Source organism: Sander lucioperca, chromosome 15 (assembly GCF_008315115.2).
Source record: "Sander lucioperca isolate FBNREF2018 chromosome 15, SLUC_FBN_1.2, whole genome shotgun sequence".
NCBI lineage: Eukaryota > Metazoa > Chordata > Actinopteri > Perciformes > Percidae > Sander > Sander lucioperca.
Window position 1 is genome coordinate 10895886 of NC_050187.1, and position 14600 is coordinate 10910485.

Genomic DNA, 14600 nt, shown 5'->3' on the forward strand with positions numbered 1-14600 from the left:
TGTTTGAATGTGTTATTGAATCACAGGAACGTGTTTCTCTGCCTGCCTGGCGCCCACAGCTGACCCTGTGGATTAACTCCAGGAAACGGCACGCCAAGCTCCTCGTTATTAGTGCCCGTTCTCCTTTCTTAGCGCTGATTAAATAATGATTGTGCTGCAGAAAAACAAAGTTGGTTTCATGCTTCAGAGCTCAAAACTATTAAAAGTGAGCATCAGATGCAAAGAATGTGACACAAAGGAGGGTTTCTTTAGACGCCTGTCTTTGAGGATGAGAAGGACAGATGCTCTCATCTGTGGCGTTCCTTCAGGGGCCACAACAAAGAGTCGGCACTTCTAATGGCGTTGACACACCAACCCGATTATCGGCCGTTGGACAGTCGTGCGAGGTCGGTGACTCGAGCCTGTTCGGTGTGTTCTGTGCCGTCGTCCGCTGGAGGAGCTGTTGGCCTTCATTTTGGCCGACCCGAAATGCTCAGTCGGAGACAGGGCAGTCGGAACTCACCCTGAAATGGCGAGCGGAATGAGCCGCTCAAAATCTGACGAAAATCTTTTAAACTGACCTTTGTTGATCTGAAATGAAGACAGGTTCAGTAACTGTATGGCCTATTTCTCGCTTAAAATGTTTTCAGAAACATGTTTCGGTGAACTATTTTATTACAATATGAGATCGTATTCTGAATAAGCCGCCATGACAGTCTGGCTGTGAATTTCCAGAGAAAAAAGACCCGCGTGACGCGTTTGTCCTATCAGCTGCCGGTTTTCATTTTCTGGGAAACAATACAGAGAGTGTATGCTCAAGTCGGCGTCGCCTCAGTGTGTTTTGAGGCATTTTTTTGGACCTCGGGGACCCGACTGATCAGTCCGACTGCCTTTTCTGCCGACGGTCGGCCGTCTGCTTGGTGTGTAACAGCTCTAACACTGTCCACAGAGACATCGATATTGTCTTGCCTTTACGTTTAGTGTGTGTGTGTGTGTGTGTGTGTGTGTGTATATGAGAAGATTTTCACACACACACACACACACACACACACACACCAGGCTTGTGCACAATTCAGAATTGAAATGAGAACGACTCCTAAATTCCAATTACATTCTTGAATTTGAATTGATGTCAAAAACAGGATCTAGAATTGCAATTTGAATTAAAGGAAGCAGAATTGCAATTCAATAAAAATTCAAAGAAATTCATATACATAATTTAAGTGAAGTGTTTGTTGTCAGATATGATTGCATTACATATTCTATAATTGATATTAGTTTGAACTACTTGTACAGACTACATTTTCAGGAAATATTTTCCCCGAGCAATGAATGTTAAAAGCTCTAGTCACAGAACAAATAATTAAGTTTAATTTATTGTAATTGTAATTTTGTGGAATATGATGGAACATGACTCCATTTCCCAGAATGCTTTAATTTAACCAATTATTTAAAATGGTTGCCAAACAGTTTGAGGTGGACGTTTGTTTGAAAGCTTCTTTTCTACACAATTTGATAGTCAACACTGGACTTTTTAAGTTTCAGAAGTCCCTTACAACTTCAGATTACAAATGTTTATAGATTTGACACCTGTAATAACAGTGACATGAAAAATAATAGCAGGCCTAAAAGGTCATCTGTACTAGTTCATTTTGAAGAACCAATTCCAACAAGAACACCTGGAAACCACAGAGCCATATGCAAGCACTGCAGCGCTCCAGTCTGTGGCTCCATCAAGGCTACTTCAAATTTCAAAAGGCGTCTACAAGTAAGTTAACAGACAGACAGTCTTTTATTTTGAAACCATCTCTTGATGGTATTATGCTACTGATATTTGATATCATCAGTGTTGGGGTCACTACTCAAGAACGTGTAATACACATTATTCACTTTTACCCTAACCCTAACCCCATAATGCATTACCTTACTTGTTATTCTCTATGGATAGTAACTCATTACTCTACTCATTACATTACTGTAGCGCAACACAGCAAGAGCCTGGCATATAGCTCATAAAGGGCTTAAACACACCTTCAACTCACAACACAACAGTAACAGTAACATTAATGTGTTACATTGCTCAGTTACAGCCAAATGTGATTATATTATGGCATTACTTCGTAAGGAGTAACCCCCAACACTGGATATAATATTTTAAAAGCATGCAAGCACACTTTTTACTTATTACTTATTGTAAATCAAGAAAACAATTATTTTCAATTGTGGAATTAATAGAAATATTTGTTCTCTTAAAGAGGGGGTTAAAGAAGGTTGAGGAGTGACTAGTTACGTGTAATGAAATGATGTTATTAAATTAATGTAATTGTATTTAGTTGTATTACTGAGGTAAAATGTGTAATTCAATTAGTTACTAATCAAATTAAAAGGAAATTGCTTTGCACGGATAAAGTAATCCAAACCACATTTATAATGGGTAACTCATAACAGTAAGCAATTTCTAAAGTAACCTTCCTAACACTGAATGTATGTGAGATTCAACACATTCTTTCTGTTGTGTGACTGTGTGGAATTTCTTCGAATTGCAATTCATTTAATTCCACTTCCTGTCATTCCAATTCAAATTCAACTTCCTGTGGGGCGGAGTCAATTCAATTCAAATTCCAATTCACGAATTGAATGGAGGCCAATTCTGAAATTCAAAATTTTGCACAAGCCTGACACACACACATCTAACATAACACACATTAACATCACACTAAACCCACTAGAAGTATCACTTCACTTTGGCTGGACATGCATCTCTCCTACCAGACAGTCCAGTATACCATGTAAGAATAATAATATACCCCACTGGTTTGTTTAGATACTGAAATGTTGTTACTTAATTCTAACTCTTAAACATTTCTACATTTAGGGAAGTCTGCTTTTCGCATGACTTTGTGGTTGAGGAGATGAATAGATTGAAATAGACATACTGTACTACCGCGCAAGAGTGAGTGTGTGTGTGTGTGTGTGTGTGTGTGTGTGTGTGTGTGTGTGTGTGTGTGTGTGTGTGTGTGTGTGTGTGTGTGTGTGTGTGTGTGTGTGTGTGTCCACCTCTAAAAAGCTCTCTTTAGGATAGATAAGCAGGTGCTATGTGCAGCTGGTGGTCAGAGATTACAGCCAACATCGTGACAGCATCTCACCCCGGGCCAGCGCTGTCGCCTTTCCCGCTGCTTAGAGACGTGGAATCTGGAGCCGAGTATAAACTGGACACAGCCCATGTGAATGGCCTGTTTTTTTTTTTTTTTTTTTTTTTCTTCAATTGCATTTGCTCATTAACCAAAATACCATTCATGTTCACTGTTGGCATGGGACTAGAGCGGTCTGACAGCTGCTGTGCTGAATTCATTGTCACCTGGACCGTGACAGCAGGTTTTACTCACGCGCTGTATGTAAATACAGCTGGTCAAAACACGGGTGTACATTCATTCATTCATTCATTCAGTGTTTCTTCTCAAACAACGCTCCTTTTCAATTGAATCCATGGTAAACAAGTGAATAGTGGGAGCCACACAGAGAAAGAATAAGTCTGGTGGTATGCTATATTTGTTTCTTTTTTGTCAACAAATCCAATTTAAAAGACCAAAACCAGCAAAGAATGTATTCTACTAAAGCATATCTGTGTCGAAACCCTGATATCTCTTATACCTCTGCGCCATAGAGATCCATTGTTGGCCGAAACCTTTTAAAAACACATCAATGAGCCACAGTGTTGCACTGGGTGACATGTTCCTTCATTACCATGAACACAGACACAGCGGTTCAGTGTTTTGAGCTGCCGTAAATACTCACCGGCGCATCAAATTCGCAGCTGAAAATAGTTTTCTAAACAAATACACTATTTACTTCCGTCCGGATGAAGGAAATTAGATTTTTGGATTGGATTTTGAGCTTTACACTCTTATATAATATTATATATAATATAATATAATATAATAAATAGTACCTTAAGATGAAAAGCTTTTTTTTAGTCATAAATGTATAATGTTATGAAGAACGAAGTGGACAGCACCGTGAGTTCCTTGTGTTGGATGATTCGTGCTGGCTTGAGGCTGGAAAATCCAGAGCCTGTTCTAGGTGACTGGACCAATTGTTTAGCCAGCCAGCGGAGAAATTTGGCACCATCGTCAGACTCGCCCCTAGCTTCCACCCTGCCCGTTCGAAAAAAACAAAATGACCTTTATCTGTGACAAATATTTAAAGGAAATCTAAACAGCAGGTGTTCCTAGATTAGAATTTAACAATGAAAACCTCGACCGGATTGGCTCATGCTGACCATTCGCAATTTGGAGATAATGTTACAGAATTAATTAGGGACACTTTAGTGTCCATTACTGCTCGGAGAGAATTGGTCTCAGAAGCCATCACTCTGCTGGTGCCTCGGTCCTAAACCAGCCGTCACAGCGATAGCCGGAATCTGTCATCTCAACGGATTTCAATCTAGGTGAAAATGTCTCCATTCATATGCAAATAGCTTGCAGAACATTCTGCCTTACACATCTCGCCTCAAAATTGTTACTTTCTTCTGCTCCATACTAAACTGGGCTAATGCATTGAATTGCTAATATGCCCAATGAATATATGAATAAATCCTTTTCAAAAGTCATCATTTCACTCCGCTGACCGGCTCCTGAGGATTCCAGATAAGATGGGGACGGTGGAAGATGACTGACAGTGTGATATCTGCCTGGTTGAGAAACATTCCAGACAGCTACCACAGTCAATAGTCTTGTAAATCAAGGAAATCTAAAAATAGCTGTATATAATGCAATTTTATGTACTTAGCATCAGAGAATATGGTCAGGATTTGAAGGACTTGACTCCATTCAAGATGAACGGAGTTTCATGTCGTCACCTTCCTAAAATAATGGCCCAAGTCATTTTTTCAGGTTTTTCAGAAAACACAAAAAACTAAATGGCCTAAGTCACACGCTTGACTTAGGCCATTATACTAAAGGTGTGGAATCCCAAGACCTGTTCAACTGAGGATGTAGGCAATTTTACCAGAGGTGGCCAGCACCATGAGGAGATGATTTAGGCAAAAAAATACTTTTTGTCAAAAAATGACTTAGGCAATTATTTTAGGAAGGTGATGATGTATAAAGTCTGACAATCAACAACCTACTGAGGTGAACATGAACTGAGGGACGTGCACAGAGAATTGATGGCAGTAATTCAAAACAGAACAATTAAATATTTCGGTTACAAACGTTCACCTGTTGGCTGCCTGGAATTATTTCTCTCTCTGCCGCTGTCAGCTCTCTTTAGAGTTCCTGCAATCAGTGTGCCACACCGGTTCATGTGTAAAGCTGTATTCATCTTGGGTAACCACAGTCAACAATTAGCTTTTTACAGTGCTTGGTAACACACTTCGAGCTCCAAGATATCTGATGCTACACAATCAAGTCAGTAACATGAAGTCTACCATGGGAATAATCTATAAATCACTGAATGACTTAGATGTTAAGTCTTATGGCAGCTACACTACTGTTAATCGGCCGTTGGACAGTCTGGCAAGGTCAGTGACTCGAGTCTGTTCGGTGTGTTCCGTGCCGTCGTCCGTTGGAGGAGCTGTCGGCCTTCATTTTGGCGGACCTGACATGCTCAGTCGGAGACAGGGCAGTCGGGACTCACCCGGAAATGGCAAGCGGGATGACCATGACTAAGCCTCTCAAAATCTGATGAAAATCTTTTAAACTGACCTTTGTCTTTTTTTTTTTTTGGGCGACAATACAGATTAGTGCTGTTATGGAGACGTATTACGTCTCGTCACTTTGGTGTGTTCCGACCGAGGCACTTTTTTTGACCAACTCGGGAGACTGATCAGTCCAACTGCCTTTTCTTCCAACGGTCGGCCGTCGGCCCTGTGTGTAGCTGCCTTTAGTTTCAAACAAGCATGTAAATCAACCTTAACTGCTGTGCAAATCACTGACCTAAAGATCAATATTTTACGTAATGCTCGTTTAAACAAAGAAAGAAAGATTTAGATTCCCTCCTCAACTTATTCTTTAAAAGAAACCAATGCCTCTTTAAAGTAATGACTTGTTTATTGGAAATCCTGGCAGTAATTATAAGAATAGCAGCAGCAATAAGAGTTGCACTAATCATTTTTTATTTGGTCCAGAGGGGCACATCAGCCAAAGAAATAGCAAAGGGGCAGCACCATGAGCCTTAAGAGCCACCATACAGGGCACATCCTGCATTTAAATGAAGCCGCATTAAACATTCAAAGGATAAGTAAGAATGAATCGGAAAGATGATGCTTAATGAATATTACTAATGCACATACTTGACACTGTCATTAACATTTACTAAATTATAGCATAAAATGTTAAAATGATGTCCTACCATTTATCACAGTGTGCTATAGATGCTTGCTTTAAATAGATAAATCACATCAACATTTCACTTCCTATATTCCATTGGTCACGAAGTAATGGAGTTGTGAGCAGGGACCAAAAAAACTCTCCTCAGTAGTGCTCTCAAATTAACGATAGGCTTCTGGTTTATCCGTCACTCATAGACCTCGTGTAGAAAATTTCTTCTCAAGTTTGTTTCCACATATCCATATCAACGACATTTCAATTCCAGGATTGTTCCAGTGCCGAGTTTCCGCCGGATGTCTCTCATTTTCTTTCTTTCTTTGTGTTGGCATTCTAAGCTCTGGTCGATTCAGGAAACATTCTCCGACCTACAACCGACAATCAAATTATATTTATATGTACTTTTTTTTGAGTAAAATTCTCATCACACACTCGATAGCCATTTTAATTTCAGAGCTCACCTCCCTATGTGCATATGTTCCACCAAAACAAGTTCCTTCCCGCGGCTATTTTGCAGAGGCACCGTACCTGGGTCAGGCACTTAGCACCGCCCAAGACGATTGGGATTGGTTTAAAGAAATGCCAGAAGCATATTTTTCTCCCACCCTGGAATGTTGTGAGGACTAGCCAGACCCTCCTCCGCAGCGCTGTGGAGGAAGGTCTGGCAATGCGAGACTAGTTACCACACAACATGGCTCTTTCTCACTCACACAAGGTATTTTGATGTTACATGTAGTGTAGTGGTGATTAGCTCGCTGGCTGTATGTAAGAGACTTTTGGCATGCTCTATTAGAGAATGTAGCTGCTTTAGCTCCCAGCTGAGCCATAAATACAAGATTTCCAAAATATGCTCTGAGCCACGGAGTGTCTCTAAAAATGTATTTCTTGTTCCCAGATGGTGCAGACCTGGAAAATTGCTTGAACATAAATGTGTTAAAGTGCTCATATTATGCTTTTGGGCTTTTTCCCTTTCCTTTATTGTGTTATATATCTTTTTTACAAAGTGAAAAAGCCCAAAGTCCACCCCAAAGGGACTTACCATCTTCCAGAGAAAACACTGTTAACAAACTGCTCCAAACAGCTCTATTGTAGTCCAGCCTTTACTTCAGAGACAAACGTGCGTCACTTTGTAACACACGTTATAATGCTCGCCTAGCTGCTAGCATGGCACACCCTCATACTCAAAATCAAACAAAGATGGAACAGAAGTGAGATGTCTCACTCTGTAGCTAAAACAGAGAGCTCAACACACAGGGTGAAAAGAGGAGCTGCAGCAATGTGTAGTACAACAAAAATATGATGTTTTTTGAAAATTAAACCATGTAAATCTATTCTGATATAACCTCTAAATACAATTATGAAGCTGAAAATGAGCATAATGTGAGCATGTTAAGGTGCATATGGGAAAGAGGCTTATTTAAACACTTTTTAGACTATTTTCTGTCACATAAAATCATAAAGTACAATGTAATCCTAAACATTAGGAGCAGTGGACAGCTACACGGCAGCATCCGGGGAGCAAGTTGCATTTCAGTGTCTTCCTCATGGACCCTTAGACATGCAGCAGGAGAAGCAATCTTGTGGTTGATTGCTTCTCCCACTGCTCTCCCTCTGAGCCACAGCTACCCATTTGCCTTAACAGTAAAAGGAAAAAAAATGTGGCGATAACCTTTTAGATTTTCTTGTTTGCCGGCTTCAAAGGAGTTAATTGAGCCTACCTTCTAGCCCAGTGCAGATGGTATAGACTGGCCTGGCTAAGAGCAAAGAGAAACTGGGTCTGTGCTGAGCTCAATAAGGGAGATGGAAAAAGGAGGCCTGGAGCTGTGTGTTATGCTGAGGGCTAAAAAAAAAAAAAAAAAAAAAAAAAGTCTATAAAGGAGGTACGGGGTATGATTGAATTGATACTGAGACTTGAAATCCAATAGCAGGATTATAAAATTTAAACTGGCAATAAGCAATATTTTCTGCTGATATTACATGTTTGGCTTTCCTCCAGAAAAGTACTTTATTTAATAGGGATATGGGAAGTCCTCTGTAACAGTATTTAAACCATCAGACATTAAAAGTCTGCAGTGACTGACAATGACAATATTATTGATAACAATACCTATACAGATTTATTGATACATACACTATACTTACAAGAGCAAAAGTGCAATGAATGGCTTATACAGTGTTTATCTGCCCTAAAGTATACAGCAATCGATAGCATGTCCCGCTAACTAGCTTACTACCCACAGTAGAGTGTGACTTCCAAGGCAACGGAGTAAATCATTAACTAAATATATTAGTTTATGTAGGTTCATGGGTTTACAGGTTAAGTTTATGACTTGTCTAGAGTTTAGGCTGACATTAGTGGCTTTGCTCTGTCCTTTTTTTTTGTGATTAACAATTTTTATTATGTTTTAAAACAAAACAAAGAGCTCACAACATGAACACATCCCCTCCCCCCCTGAACCCCCCCACTCGTCATCATAACTTAAGACAAGATTAAATAATAACCATAATATTCAAGACAACACAACAAAATGACAACAAAATGGACAATTATGTATATGTGATAAAACAATAAGCACATAGTATACACCTCTCCACAGCACACAGCTTCTTAGGAGCCCTCCAGAAACCTAAGTCATTTTTCCATTGTCTAGTGTAAACATTCAATCTTGCAATCTTCGTTTATATGACATTTTTTCAAACGCCGCCACCCTAGCCATCTCACAAGACCACTCCTGGATTGACGGCTCCCTTTCACTCCTCCATCCTCTTAAAAGAATCTGTCTGGCTATCATTAAACTTGTTTGGACCCCACTCTGTGTGCTTATCTATCCAGTTTAGGATTGACCCATCTCCTAGAACAAATAATCTTGGGCTGAATGGAACCTGGGTCCCTACAATCAGACATAGGTTAGCATGTCCTGCTCTGTGCTTTAGCGGATTTGGGTTTACACGGCAGCAACCCCAACAGTGTTACATATAAGATAGTGTGATGTAATGAATCTTGTAATATTAAAGGTCCAGTGTGTAACGTGTTTAGTTGTTCATTATCAAAATCTGTGTTGCCCGTTCTCAAACTTGTCCTTTTTCATGAATATTTACCACCACCATCAATTCCAAGTATTCCTTTTGGCTTGACATTTTACATTTTCATTCGCATGAACTGGGGTAGACGCTCCATATTCATGTGCCATCTTGAAATACGTTAGCCGGTAAGGGACATACAGGACATACTGCTCCGCCTTTTGTGTTTTCGCCGTCACATGATAAACTCACAGGTGCTGCTAATGCTGCTAATGGGTATCGTAGCTTCCCGGTCCCGGCAAGTTTGAAGAAGGAAACATGGAGGACCACACGTATTCAAAATCCAAATTTCAGGAACAGGAGTCTTCTTCTTCGCCCAGAAAAAGAAAAGGGATATTGAAAAGAGCAAGAGACCGGCTTTTTGAAGCGTGAAGGCTACCGTAGCTGTAATACGAACTGCGTGGTGCGAGAGAGTTGATTGCGATATATGATCTCAACGCTAGATGGGAGAAATTCCTACACGTTGGACCTTTAAAAGTGAAACCTACAGCTTGGAAATGCCAACAGAAAGTAAAGCTAAGAAAAAGCAAAATGGGAAGCTGTTTTGGTCTAACTGGTGGAAATTTGCTAATTGCTTCTAATTTAGAGTGTTAAATCTTCAAGTATCATCTTAAAACTGCATAGCTAATGCAAAGTCTTTTCTTCAGTATAATCTGACAGCAGGAGCAGGTTTGATGAATTTCATCTGTGATGAGCTAATCAATGTGACAGAAGTAGGGGCACTCTGGGTTTGGAGGAAACAGGAGAGACAGCGAGCCGAGTCAGACCTGGCACTCATTTTCAGCTCTCTGCTTGAGGGGAAACCATAAGCACAATTAAATAGATGGTGTGTTACACCTTGAGAGAGTTCCTCCTGTCACCACATGGAAAATTATCATTTTAACACCTCATTTACTTTGGTGTTCATTCTTAAAATCGTCTTTTTCACCTTTAAATCAAGTGAATAAAATCCACCTGTGCAATGGGAAATCTATGTTACCAAAGCATTTTCAGATTTCATGAATCTTTATGGTTTGTTTGTAATCAAGTCATTTGAATGTAGCAGACAACGTCAAAGTAACTCATTGCATGATGAAAAATGTTAAACCATGCATCTGCACAGCTTCACGAACATCCATCTTCATGGAAGCAAGGGATATTTTCTCTCCCTATTGGCATTTTTTTCTTTTGGTATGACTTTAAGGCTGAACAGTTGAGAAAATGACCAGCTGAGATGGGTGTTTTTGCGCTGCATCAGGGCTGTGTGAAACAGCTTTCTTTCTGGCTCAGACTGTAATGAGGAGACCTGTGCCTTGGTGGACAATTCAATCCAGCTAAGGCCTTCTGTCTATAACAGAAATAACAGGGGGCTGTTTAGCTTTTAATGCTTCACAGGATGGTCAAGTGCTACAATCGCAGCACTGGGGGACACTTTTTGTGGGCCAAAACAGCTGCTTAGAATTTATTCCTGAAGCACTTTGACAGTGGATAACGATTTCAACTTCCTGTCTTTTGTGAGGGTTACACAGCCATTATGTTTACATGCACACAAGAAGCAAGGTTATTGAAAGAAATTAAATCAGAGTGTGTGTTTACATGCAGGGGGTCGGTAATAAGATTCCATCCCGACCCCCTCCCAGAGCTTTAAACCAAGGCTGATATATTTTAAGTGTGTTACAAAGATGAGTAATGGTGTTTCCTGCTGCTCTGCTGCCACAGTGAGACTCTTTCATAGCCTACGTCAAGCCTTTGTCATGCACGTACTGTGTTAAAAATAAATAAATAAATAAAATCCACATGAATGTAGACAAGACAAAGAAATCACCCGTATCCGTTCGAAATCTGACTTGTGGAAACCAGATTTCTCTTTTCCCAGTGCAGGAAACCAGGGTTCTTGTTTACATGCTATTGAATCATTCAGGTTAAAGAAATAAAGACAACAACAATATTTTTGGGCATCTTGTTGCTATTGTTGTCATTTTGTATTTGAAGCCACAGAAGTAGTGTGTATTCCCTCTGGCCCACTTAGGCATTTTACTGATGGTGTTGAGCATTGGCGGTATCCCTGTCATGCAAATTAGATCTCACCAACCGTTGGAGACTGCTGTAAAGCCACATTAAAGGATTCCGATGTTTTCAAGTCTATTTTAATAAAATACACACATACCATATGCACTGAATGCTGAGAATAGGATTGCCTGCTGTATTCATTCCTCCCTCCATACTGACCGTGAAACAATCCCTTATAACTCTCTCAACATACATATGGCATATTAGTTTTTAATGAATCCAAACCTATCCTATTCTTCTGAATTTCATGGTGTCATCAATCCATTAGTCTTGCATTGCCAGACCTATCTCTACAGCGCTGTGTCAGCGTTGGAGTATGGAAACCATAGTGTGTGTTGGCTTCCGCGACGGCAATGTCTTGACCACGATGGCTGGATGGCGTTATCAGCAATGCTAACAGTGCTAGCAGTGCTAACAGCAGCAAGAGTAGAGCTAACAGTGCTAATGGGGATTAGCTTACACTCACAGGTTGTGCATAAGCTTCGACAGCGTCCAGCCACTGTGAATCAAGACGGCGTTATCAGCAGTGTGACTTTATTCTCTGCTCAGGACGCCATTACTCCACGACAAGGGTCTTCAACGTTTTTTAAACCAAGGACCCCCTGCTACATATATTGTAGAAAATTAAGTTGCATATTAAACTGGGCCTACAATAACATGTAGGGCGGCCTAAAGCCTTCATACCTTTCTTTATATAGGCTATTAAAATAGCCTAATAATTGTTGGCATAATTTTATAAATCATGTTTTAGGGCCCTATCTTGCATCCAGCGCAGCACAAAGCCCGACGCAAGTGTCTTTGCTAGTTTAAGTGCGACGCAGTTTTCAATTTCCCGTCCAGCGCCCACGGCGTTTAAATAGCAAATGCACCTGCGCCCATCTTTGCGCCCATGGGCGTGCTGGTCTTACAGGGAGGTGTGTTCAGGTGTGTCAGGAAGTGATTGCGCCATTGACCAACAAAAACCTGGTCTAAAGTCAATAACGCAGCATTTCATTGTTATTTTAACAGCAAATTAGTAAAATGTGCCTAGGCTTATGCACAGCGCACCCACTATGCATGTTACACACACACAGGGAAGTGCAGCAGCACACACACATGCAAAAGATTACAAATAAAAATATTACGGTGCAAATCCGCCATCATAATAGCAATGTGCCAAGGTACAAACGCGCCTGGCTTTTAAAGGGAATGGGAGATGACATTCTGATTGGTTTATTGCATGTTACGCCCAAAACACACCTATGAATTAATGAAGACACTAAGTACAACCCTTTTGAACCATGCGCCCAGTGCACGGACCCTTTTTCCGCCGTCAAACTAGCAAAAGTGGATTTGGACACGCCCTAAACGCACCTGTGCCAGGCGCTTCACGCCGTGCGCTGAGATCGTTAAAATAGGGCCCATTATGTTAAACATACATGTGGCACAGTGAATCCTTAAAATGAACTGTATCTGTGGATGGCTACCTTAGTGACTACTTTGCCTATAGGCCAGTATGCCTATAATCAGTGGGGATTTATATTTGCTAATAATATGTTGTTGTTTTTTAAACTTTTTTTAAAAACTTAAAAAATGTACAATAATTTGGAGACCCCCCTGCATTGACTCTGAGGACCCTCTAGGGGTCCTGGACCCCCTGTTGAAGACCCCTGCTCCACGATAACTTTAGATAGCAAATAGTTGTTTGCTGCTACATTAATGTTCTGAATTTTGCATATAGCCCATTCAAGGTAACACAAAAAAGAGTAAAAACATATTTCTTTATTTGTCTGCAAGGCCGGATTTGCAGCAGACACATGATCTGTGTAATGACTGTGGTTGCCACAGTAATGTACCTGTAATAGCTCTGACCCCTCTGGAGTCCCGTCCTGACCCTGACCTTTCTCAGCCACTTCCTGACAACACCACCAAACTTGTGATGAATAAATAGTGTGGTGATTTGTTTGAAAGTTGTTTCTGCCACAAACTTGTGTGTTTAAAAATGAAGTTCGTTAGAGTTGCTCAGCATGTCAGCATTTTATGCATGGGTACAGGCCAGGCATCTCTCTCAACAATCACATTAATCAACAGCTGAAAGATGCTGTGGGCTATTTTGAAAACATACTTCATTTGCAAAGCAGCGTGTCCGCATTTGTGGAGCTGAAACTTGGCTTTGATATCTTAGAAGTGATGTCATTTTCTTTCCCTGCCAATGCAATTCTGCAATTAGAACTGTTTTGCTGTTTTATAAATTCACATGCAGATTGTGCATGTAAATTGTTTAAATACATGTTTATCTTGTACTAAGATGCTTAATTCTGTCTTTCTGTCTTCTCCCATCTCTTCCTCTTTTTCTCCCTTCTGTCCTTGCTTGCTGCAGGTATGCATTGTGCAAAAGAGGGACACCGAGAAGATGTACGCCATGAAGTACATGAACAAACAGCAGTGCATAGAGAGAGATGAGGTCCGAAACGTCTTTAGAGAGCTTGAGATCCTACAGGAAATTGAACATGTTTTTTTAGTAAATCTCTGGTGACTATCCTATGTTTTTACACTTTCAATGTGGTCTGCACTGCCTGTGTCAGTTGCCTGCTTTGTCTGTCTGTGCATTTTGTATATGTACCCTCCCAATAGACAAGTGCATGCTCACTCTTAAAGGCAGGGTTGGTAATGTTGAAAAGCTAGCAAGATTTGAAAGTAGCATCTCTTCGGGGGTCCGTCTAACCGCCTCCGACCCACACATAGATACGCACAAGCACCGCTGCGTTGCTGCTTCAGAGCAGAGCGGAGAAAGGGCCGCAGTTTTACTTCATGTCTCATTTACCGGTAAGCAACAGCTAATATTATCATACTGAATGTTTAAAACAAACATGACTGCTGTTAGCAATGCGGCAACAACGCACGTTGAGCTCAGGCTCGTATGCGGGAGGGGTAGATGGCGTGCAGCGGGGGGCGAGAAGGCATTTCATTGGCCAAGTGGTCTGCGAGGCAGTGATTGGTGGGCATTTTTTACAGGATTACACTAGCTACAGATGACAGATCTTTTTCGCTCCTTTTTCAGAGCCCATAAGTTATTTATTACTGTCGGGGTGTAAAAAAGCGTATATTGGAAGTAGTTACCAACCCTGCCTTCAAATCTGTTGCATCCTCTCAGTAAATATTATGTTGCTAGTGTTGCATGCACTT

General features: G+C 40.7%; 1 protein-coding gene across 1 annotated transcript in view; it reads left to right on the plus strand.

The window, feature by feature from the left end:
• The window catches only part of LOC116039428 (serine/threonine-protein kinase 32C), a 96949-nt gene that overhangs the window by 55636 nt on the left and 26713 nt on the right, over nt 1-14600 (plus strand). Inside the window, exon 3 of the mRNA XM_031284281.2 lies at nt 13795-13946. Within this exon, the coding sequence (XP_031140141.1) occupies nt 13795-13946 (152 nt within the window). The remainder of the gene's footprint in view (nt 1-13794; nt 13947-14600) is intronic.